Consider the following 9,960-nt stretch of genomic DNA (forward strand, 5'->3'; position numbering starts at 1 on the left):
TAGGTCTTGGAATTAGTTTCACGGGTAGGAAATTTTGAATTTCTGTTCCTTTTTCGCTTCCGTTGCGCCCCGTGGAACTAGCACTAACAATGACACAAGTCAAGTATCCAGTTAAATGGACTTTAAAGAAAAATATGTAAGGGCTGACAGAGTCTAAATACACCGCAGAAGAATGTACGGCTCCAAAGTTTTGGAACCACATAGTTGGAAACAAAGAAAATAAAACTTCACATGATAATGATGGAAGCGGAGAAAGAAAAGCACAGTTAGATTTAGGTTTCATCATTTAATTTTACCATGGAATTTATGATGTTACAGACTGAAAGGGGAAGAAAAAGCTACCTCGGCCATGTCGGACAACTTGGGAAGGAAGATTTCTGAATTTAACAGGATATTACAAAGAACCATCATTATTATACCGACCGTCTCATCAATTCCTCGACTAAAAGATGAGGGTTGCCGAAATAGTTGGGAACCATAGCCTACTGATTTTAAATCAAATCAGTAGGCTACTTAAGAAGTAATAGTCATTGAAAGGAAACGATTTCTTTGCTTGTAATACAACACATTACAGACTACTCAACAAACACATAAGAGATGAACCCCCAAATTCAACGGATAATTGAAAGGAAAGTAGAAACAATTTCAACATGACATGAACGTGACAGAAGAGAAGTTGTATATGCTACTTTTACCCAAATCGACAGAGAAGAACGAAATCGGAGCTTAGGAGGGCATGCAAGCATACCCCTCTAATTGGTTGACAACGGAGAGGGCCAATTAGTCAAAGTAGGAACCTTTGGGGGAAGACTGCCTCTAACTGAAGATGCTCAAACAGCAGGACCTCCTTCGACAGACATCATCGCTTCTCCTCTTATGATCCGGGAGCATCAAAAGCTGGCTAGCTGCTGTCGACGACTGCAGCAATGCTGGAGAAAGGAAAGCAGTAATTGCTCTGCTGCTTGAAAAGCTCCCCCTTGCTCTTTCCCACACACACTCAGAGACAGAGAGAGGAGCGGCGACTGTGAAAGCAGAGGAGAGAGAGAGAGAGAGAGAATCCGCCAAGGGTGCATTTTCATTTTCCTCACACTAGACTTTGAAGGAGCAGGGTAAAAAAAAGTAAAAGGAATGAATCTAAGAGTAGAGGGAGAACAAAACTAAGTAGAGGGAGAACAAAACTAACCGTTACGCTCCCCAAGAGAAAGAGGAAAATTATAAATAATAATTTTGTAAAATAGTAAAGAGCACTGTTATTTGTATGTAATGGCATGTATGTCATTTTTCCCAGCAAAAGATGGGAAAAATATGTTTGTGAGGGATTCGGCATCCCCCGATTTGGAGGAAAAAGCATTTTACAATAGTAAAAAAAAAAAAAAAGTTAATCACGTAACAAAAAGTACGATATTTGCTTGAATTCTCAATTCTAGTATGACATTTTAAAAATAATGCATAAAAGTCTTGATTTAGTTTTAATTTGTCTATTAGTTTGGCAATCCTTCGATTCCGATAGTGAGGGTCCCGATTGCTGCCACCACTCGCCTTATCGGGGTGACGGGCGATAACAGAGGAGGCCAGTAATCCCGATTCGGGGAGTGGTAGCCGCAATTGTAGTCACCACTGCTGGCACCTTTTCTCTCATTCATATTCAGTTGGAACCTCTTCTTTTTTTTAAAATTATTTTTATTAAATAAATCTTGTGGGGTTCATCCTTATAATCAAGTTACGCCACGTGGCACCGTCAACTCCACGTCAGTCGTTACCATTAAAATTAATGGAAAAATTAATAACGTGCTAGAAACGTAACCAAAATCAATGGTCGTATTTTCAGTGTTATTTTTAAAATGTCATGTTATAATTGAGAATTCGAGCAAATTTCATATTGTTTTACGTGATTAACGTTAATAATAGTAATAACAATGATAATAACTTTTCCTCCGAACACATCTGTTTTAAAAGGTGCCCCTTGCTTTGCTGAATAATTACATAATGCCATTTTAGAGAGGATTAGGACAAGCCGTTTGGGAAGGTGCAACATCACTCAATAATAATTATCGTTTTTCTCAATCATTGAACTCGTCGGTCGGTCGGAATGTTAATGGGCAGATTTTTTTTTTAACATTTATTTGTTTTTCTCTTTTAAAAGAGTAATGCTGAATTCTCTATTCGGACCTGTCAAAAAGTAGAGATAGATGGCGCAATTGTAATTTTCAAAAAAATCAGGGGCGTTTATTATGGCTGAGACATTCACAGATTCGAAAGGTGACAAATTTCATAGGAAAGTGGCTTTCCCTTTTTAAAATCTTTTGGTCCTGATTTTGTTGGGGTCGGTTTTTTCTAGCTAAAAACTAACATCCCCGATAATTCAGATGTTTGGGTCGGGTTGTTGGGTTAATCAAAATCCGAATTATTCGTTTGTTCTCTTTTTAATTTCTGAAAATCCCTTCTCCTCTTCTACCGCCTCATAACCGGATCGGACGTTGAACCAACCAAGACTTGGATTCACGGATTTATAGGTTGAATCGGGATTTTAGAAAAAGAATTAAATATAATTTGTAAAAATATATATATCCTCTTTCACCCAAAAAAAATGCATAAATCTTCTAATAGAATAGGAAAATGGGACATTTAAATAATCTGTATAATATGTTATTTATAATTATACATGTATGAATATATATTTTTATAAAATTAAAGCATATGTTTAGAGCTAGGAAACCAAAGAGACATTTTGACCAAAGGAAAAAAAAGAAAAAAGAAAAAGGAAACCTTGAATTAAAAAAAAGGAGGAAAATGAATAAAGTGGCTTGCCATTTCTCCTTCTTTTTCCTCTTTCCTAACAACCCATCGTCTTTTTCCTTTCTCACCTTCTCCATTTCTTTCCTCAATCCAAGCAGGAAGCTCAAGGTAAGCATCCCATTTCCTTTCACGAATTCCTCCTTTGCTAAGTCCACCTCTGCTCTTACCGCTTCAACCATTGCATAATCCGACTGAAGAACTTGTATTTCCCCATTGACTGCATCCCCAATTTCAACCTCGAACAACGGAAAATTAGAAAATCCGAGTGATGGTCGCCCGATCTCCACCATCACTAGCCATACGAAGTCGCAAGCCGCCTAAGCCCTCACCGAGACCGCGTCTCGGGTGAAGACAACCGGCGTTGGGGCTGCCACTGCCCCCCTAGCTCTCAGGAACCGGCTTTTAAGACGGTTCAATTGGGTTCAATGGGTTTTTAGAAAACTGACTCTCGTAGGTTTGTTTGATCGGGTTCGACTTGCAAATGGAGATAAATGCAGACCGGACCGGGTGGGTGTTCGGTTCCCAGTTAAACCGATTTGACCGGCCGGTCCGGTCCGGTTTAAAAACTATGCCTCAAACTTTTTGTAGATGTATAAGGTACGCATTATTTGATAGTTTAAATATCGGGATAAGTAATGAATACGCAACTTTTAATTGCATATAATGAATTATATACAAAACCTTGTAGAATATATATACATACATATATATATATATATATATATATAAAACAAGTTCCCTCTCTCTCTCTCTCTCTGCGGGGTCCCCAGAATCAAAACAGAGAAGAAGATAATATCAATTTCCTTCGACTTTTTTCTCTTCGTTCTGCGGGTGCAAGAAATTGAAAATGGCGTCTTCAAGAAAATGGGCGCGCTTCATATCTTCCATTGCCTCCTTCACATACTTCTCCCTCGTCATCTTCCAGGTCCCTCTCTTCAGGTAATCAAACTAACTGCAATGTTGTCGTTCATCGTTCACCCTTCTGTTCACGGATTCAATGTTACGTCGTACAATGTGGTCAAAGGTGCGATCTTTTTCATCAAGAAAGACACACCGTGTCTGCCCCCGAAGCGAGGATGAAGAAGACCTCGTTCTTGCTCCAAGATTTAGGTTTCTCTCCCCTTTGAATCTGTTCGTTATTGGGTCAAACATTCCACATTATGTCTGTTGGCTCAGAATTTAACGTACATTTATGTGAATCTTGGGGGCATTTATGGCTAATTTCTTCCCCTGACATTACTTCAACGATTGGGAATCTCTGTGCTTTTGAATTAGACTTAAATTGGTAAAAGAATTTGTTCGGTGTCTCTAATGTTGTCAGTCTCGAATGTTCATGAGTTTTTTCGAATGCAATGCTCTCTCAGGGTTCCGTGTCGGACGGGGACCTGTAAATCTCCTCTGCAGGTGACATCCTCTCAGCTGATTGCGAGTGAGTTCTTCCCTGAACCTGTGGTGAAGGCTCTTCTCTACCCTGGTGCCGTTGCCGCCTCTGTTCTGAAGAAGAAAGCTCTGCCAAGCTACAATGACTTGCTAAAATCATACGATTCGATTCACGTTAAGGAGGTCCGTGCGGCAATGGATCTCAAACGAATAGAGGTGTGCAATGCATGCGAGATTTATCTTAATGATGTTTGATGTGGTTAATAATTGGGTGTATTTGTTTGCCATGGACTATAGCCTAGATATTCGGTAAAAGGTTTACCATTTCTTCTTTATTCGTTTCCCCGAAAACCTCTTCTCATTAATGGAAGTGTCTAGGAAAACCTCCTTGTTATTCTTGAAAATGACTTACGGGTTTCGAATTCCGGCAGTCACTTTTTGGAGGTTAAGTTTGAGGCCCAAGACCTATGCAGCCTGTCATTGGAGCTGCCATTCACCATTCAAGGCTGGCCGATCAACACCAGAGAGTGCCCAGGTAGCCAAGGTCATCGGAGGCGTCCATGGCTAGAGTTGGTGGTGGTGGCATCAGTTTCTTGCGCGTCGTAGTGCTGAAGTTGATAACAAAAAAAATACAAAAGAACAACGTCTACCTTACCGATTAAACACAAAAACTAAACTACTTTCTGTGGAATTACTGCCAGTCTGTTTTGTGTATTCTATTCGCATTTTTGCATTGTATATTCTCTTTGTAGGTTTCAAACTCATTTTTTATTTATCTCCTCTGTGGCTTATCATGACAGGTTCTAGCAGGAAGCTACTTCATGGTGGCGGGTGCCCTTATGAGTCTCATAAAACCGGTGAGGATGAGCTTCTTCGGAGCACTTCTGGTTACCTGGGGTCTTTACTCTGAAGTATTCCCCAGAAAAGCTGCTTACATATATTCTGACAAAGCTATTCGTATATACCCCATGATGATACTGGCCATTGTTTCGGCTTTCTCCTCTATGCGGAAGGATCTAAGGAAAATTATTCACATTTGTAAAAAATGTCGGTCGAAAGCAAAGCTCGTATAACTCAAGTTAGAGAGTAAATCTTCACATGTTTAGGATTGGTGGCAGATCCCAATTTTGCTCCATCGTTCGAGAATAGAGGGGTTAAGACGCTGAAACTTGAATGTACCTCCTTAGAAGGAATTGAAAGATTCCAATTTTGCACCACTGTTCAAGACTGAATTATTAACAGAGCGAAATTGCTTGTCTACTGGGCAGGATCGAACATGTGTACACCAAATGTGTCCCTTTCTCTAAAGTTTTGATGAATTTCTTCTCATTCTTTTTCCATTCCTTCTTGCAAAATAAGGCAAAGAAATGTCATTGACAAGTTCGATATAAAAGACAAGGCTTTCATATGTCATCTTTGTTCATATCAAATACGGTTGAGCTACACAGAAGAAAGCATGTACATTGTGTAGAAGAGGAGGAACGTACAGAAAATTCAAACCAAACTGTTACAAGAGCAGCAGGAGTCTATTGAGAATCTTGTCAGGATGCAGTATGGTTAACTAAAACTCATCCCAGCTGAATTATAATGACAATTGTTGTGTTGCCATTTACACGCGACCGAAGATGAAGAAAACCGTCTACTGTAACTTCTTTATTCCCGGAAAAGAAGGAAGTACCTTAATGAGGGCATCATCGTAACCAATGGGTTCTGCCAGGTATAATATCAATACAAGGTGTCAGGGGGTGAACACTAAAATGAGAATCAGGCTGAAAGGAAGAGTAGTTAATGGGTACAAAAGGAAAAGTACCACCATCCTCCAGTAGGATTTCGATGATCTCCCCGGTTACATCGGACTGGAATGATTGGTTAAAATGAAGAAAATGTCAGAGTTTGAATTGAGTAAGGCCAGATGAAAATGAAGTGAAAGTACAAACCTCGATCGGGATCTCTCCACCCAGTTGGTCGATATAGCAGAGCACTTGCCCCTCCTTTACTATTTGGTTCTGCAGGGTAAAAGTTGAAATAACGAGGGGCTGAGGTAGGTCATGAACTTGCACCCAACTACGAGAAAATAGCTTATGAACAAACCTTTTGGTCTTTCTATTACCTTGCATAAAACACATGAAATTGGTACACGGTAACGTATTTGATAAGCCGAAAGCAAGTCTTTGGATATCTTAATTCTTACCTCTTCACAAGCAGGAGGAGCGCGTTTACCCTTTATAGTTCGAGACCTTCTGAAAAACCCGACCTGACCCGCTCAACGTGGCATATAGCTCAGATTAGTCCAAACACGATATGGCGTGGAGCTGGAAAAGAGAGTAATGTTGAGGCACTTGCCTTGGGGGATTGAAGTATCGCGAAGCCTTCATTGGCAGCTCTCTCTAGTAAACTCGGTTTTCTCTCTAGAGAAAGCATTGGTTTGGGGATGGCTAAACATGCCTTTGGAACCGCACCATTCTGAGCAGTTTCCTCGGGATTCGTAGCAAATTCAAGAGATGCTGGGGGCAAGGAGGATGATGGCGGTGCCTCACTGTTTCGAACCAAATCTCTCGTCAAGTATAAGTGAAAATCATCCATCTGGTTATGCAATGAAAAAAATTAATTTTTTTTTAAAAGAACATCTGGAAGAATTATGACCGGACGCCGTAAAATACAGTTTGTGGCTGCTTACTTTCAACTCAAACTCTGCTACCGAATCGGTCTCACAGATTCCCGTGATCAGAGATTTGACCTGTAACTTGCATTTAAGTGAGATATACAAACTTCAATCGCAAACTCGGAACAAATTTCCCCTCCTTGTCTTAGTCCGATAAATTTCTTGCGTGTATATATATGTGTGTGACAGCAAATCTTCGAAAAGAGCAGTATGCAGGGAAACATTTTACCTCATCTTGATCTGGCACAAATCCACTTTGTATATTAGATGACACGGACTCTTTGGCACCATCTTACGGATTGCAGTAATCACATGAAGTGTTTCAGAAAGCAATATTACTCATTAGCTATGTGCTCAACTATTGATGATAAGATGGGAGGATCATTGAAAATGTCATAACCGTAAATGAGTAAAGACATCATTTTGCGGAAACTTACATAGGCTAAAGTGAGATCGGCTACAGCATAACACCCATTTTTTGTTGAGAAGTCCAAACATCATTAAACCTGTATACTTTGGTAGGTTCCCAAATGTCCATGTTCCCTTGTTAAATCGTTGCGGATCACGAGCCCTTATTATACCCAAGTACAAGTTCGATGTCCTAATATGAGAAGCTCTCAAGTTACCTGTTGTTTCAGAAGCCAAACTGAGGAATCATTCATACAGGAAGCTACGTTCAGAGACTATCAGGACTCAAATTGAAAAGATATACTCACATGATGCCATTGACGGGTTCGGGGGCTGTGACAAAGTTTTTGAAGGTGAGATGTGCAGAGCAGAGTGAACTATGGTGAAAGCAACAAAGACCACAAAAAATTCGGAAGAACCGAAGTTGTGGGAGACTTCTATGGAGATTTTCAAGGACAGTGAATGTCCCAAACAGTTGTTTAAAGGTCTCCATCATGTCTTATGTGCTTTATAAATTCCTCCAATGTCCCATGTATACATACAATTAATTAAATTAATCTCAGAGCTGTCCATAATCTTAAATTAATAGTACCGGAACGGGATAAGAACAATGGTATAAACCGATTAAATCACATAATAGCTGACACTCTCGAAGCTTAGTTTCCTCAGTAGGCAGCGAGCCAAGTTCGTAAAATCACTATATGGTTCCAATACTTGGCGGCATCCAAACACATGATCTGTTTGCAATCTTGAGACTATTGTGGATCAAGTAGGCTCAATTTTATTTGGAACATATGTATCCAAGGCAACTGAACTTTAGACATGTATAAACCATTTATATCTGCTTCATACAATCCATGCTGAAAATAAGTTGTAAATGCATGCCTAATAATAATTGAAATCGAGTAAGCGTGTTCATTCAGAATTGCACACGATAAACACCAGGACTCAGATAGTACAACTGATTTTACTGAGAGGATAACGGATTCTACGTTATACCCGAGATTGATGTTCACTTAAAGCTCGATATGTTATGAGCCATACTTCTGGCATTCTACGTATCCATTCATAATATACGCCCCCTCTGAACTCAAACGCAAGAAAAACTAACGCGGTTGTGTGCATCTGAAAATTAAATTATTACTTGTTGGTCGAACATTTGATTTTTTCAGTATGCACCACATGTGGGTCTTGAGTAATCCAGATTTGAGTCGGATTAATCCACTAAAATATAAATTCTCCCAATTGTAAATTCTTTCTATTCGTAACACTCAAACTTGAGATCTTATTTAGAAAAACATATGATCCAATCCACATGGTTTTCTTTCGTGCTTAGAGTTAATTTCTTCTCCCCACGAATTGTTTGGTTTGTAAGTTAAAATCAACTTGATTTTAACTCAACACACTATACAACAAAAATACATATTTTCCAAGTAAAATTTTTTAACTTTAACTTTAACTCAACACACTATACAACAAAAACACACGTTTCCCAAGTCAAAATTTTAATCCCAACTCATTTGTCATTTTCCACAATCAAAATCAAAGTTACTTTAACTCTAAATCCAAACGCACCGTAATATTTCACGTCATGAAAAACCGAAGTTGGAGGAAGTTGGAGGAAGTTGTCGGGTTTATGAAACTAGGAATATCCAATGAAACCACCAATTGATTCTTGTTGACTCGATAACATATATGAGAATTAAAAAATTATATGTCATATTATAACATTTTGTTTTTACGTCAGTTTTATCAAAAACTTTTAAAATTACATTATATAGCAGATCATTTAGGATGTAGTGTCAATCACAACATAATCTTTTACGTTTGTGTCAATTTTATCACAATCATTTAAAATTACACAATATAGCACACAATTTAAGGTATAGTATCAATTATGGCATGTATGAAGTCAAATTTTTCCTAAAACTTAAATGGAAGACTGATGTCCCGCACCCGTGGATAAATAGTGGGCTTAGACTCTTGCTACATGCGAAATTACCCATATTCTGACATGCCTAGTGCTTTTTATCCACTCGACTCCATCACCATCAATACCCGAATCCCATTCTCACCTCTTCACACATCTTCTGCATCATTGCAACCCCAAATTTCTCTTCAGTTAAGCGTTTTACCTTTTCTCCCCCTCTTCATCCATGAGCTTGCCAGTCTCTCTCTTTACACTTCTATCTCATTTGTTCACATAGAAGAAAATGAATTAAGGTTTGCATTTCATTTGATAGGTACGAGCTTCCCTTTTTTTCTAACAATTTTTCATCTATTGTTTACTATATGAACTGCAATACGATTTTTCTCATTCTATTGATGGTGTGTTGTTTTCTGGAAAGAGCAATTCCTTATGTGAAGAGGTGGGAATGAGATTTGAGTATTAATGTGAAGGAGTCGGGTGAGTAAGGGGACATTGGGTGGGTCGGAATATGGCTTATTCCGCATGTGGTAAGAGTCTACGCCCACTATTTATTCACATATGCCACACATCAGCCTTATGTTTAATTTTCACGAAAAATTTAACATTACGCTATAATTAACACTGCACCCTGAATGCTATGCTATATAATGCAATTTTGAAAGGTTGTAGTAAAATTGACATAAAAGCAAAATGTTATACTATGATGTATATTTTTCCCTTAAATAATTGATATGTTCAAATGTTCGGAAATTACTTGTCGTACAATTGCGGCGGAGATCATTTG

The 9,960-nt window shown here is 38.8% G+C and overlaps 2 protein-coding genes across 4 annotated transcripts; one reads left to right on the top strand and one right to left on the bottom strand.

Annotated features, from left to right (window-relative positions):
• Positions 1–2,911: 2,911 nt before the first annotated feature.
• Positions 2,912–5,459, top strand: LOC116198778. Of its 3 annotated transcripts, XM_031529009.1 has the most exons (4): positions 2,912–3,735; positions 3,821–3,906; positions 4,161–4,392; positions 4,977–5,459. In XM_031529009.1, exons 1-4 carry the CDS (start codon positions 3,661–3,663, stop codon positions 5,247–5,249), a joined length of 666 nt encoding a protein of 221 aa, XP_031384869.1. In that variant the 5' UTR covers positions 2,912–3,660; the 3' UTR covers positions 5,250–5,459. The 3 variants fall into 3 exon arrangements, with proteins under 3 accessions (XP_031384869.1, XP_031384871.1, XP_031384870.1); XM_031529011.1 differs by lacking the exon at positions 3,821–3,906; XM_031529010.1 differs by lacking the exon at positions 2,912–3,735 and having other exon boundaries at positions 3,736–3,906.
• A 132-nt stretch (positions 5,460–5,591) lies between these two features.
• On the bottom strand, positions 5,592–7,675 carry LOC116200415 (biotin carboxyl carrier protein of acetyl-CoA carboxylase-like). The gene is made up of 9 exons (XM_031531261.1): positions 7,555–7,675; positions 7,276–7,464; positions 7,068–7,129; positions 6,854–6,913; positions 6,475–6,759; positions 6,368–6,430; positions 6,114–6,182; positions 5,987–6,032; positions 5,592–5,886 (listed from the first exon to the last, which is right to left on the bottom strand). The coding sequence occupies exons 1-9, from the start codon at positions 7,562–7,564 to the stop codon at positions 5,816–5,818; spliced, it is 855 nt and encodes a 284-aa protein (XP_031387121.1). The 5' UTR covers positions 7,565–7,675; the 3' UTR covers positions 5,592–5,815.
• Positions 7,676–9,960: the final 2,285 nt, after the last annotated feature.

Source organism: Punica granatum, chromosome 3 (genome assembly GCF_007655135.1).
Source record: "Punica granatum isolate Tunisia-2019 chromosome 3, ASM765513v2, whole genome shotgun sequence".
Taxonomy (NCBI): domain Eukaryota; kingdom Viridiplantae; phylum Streptophyta; class Magnoliopsida; order Myrtales; family Lythraceae; genus Punica; species Punica granatum.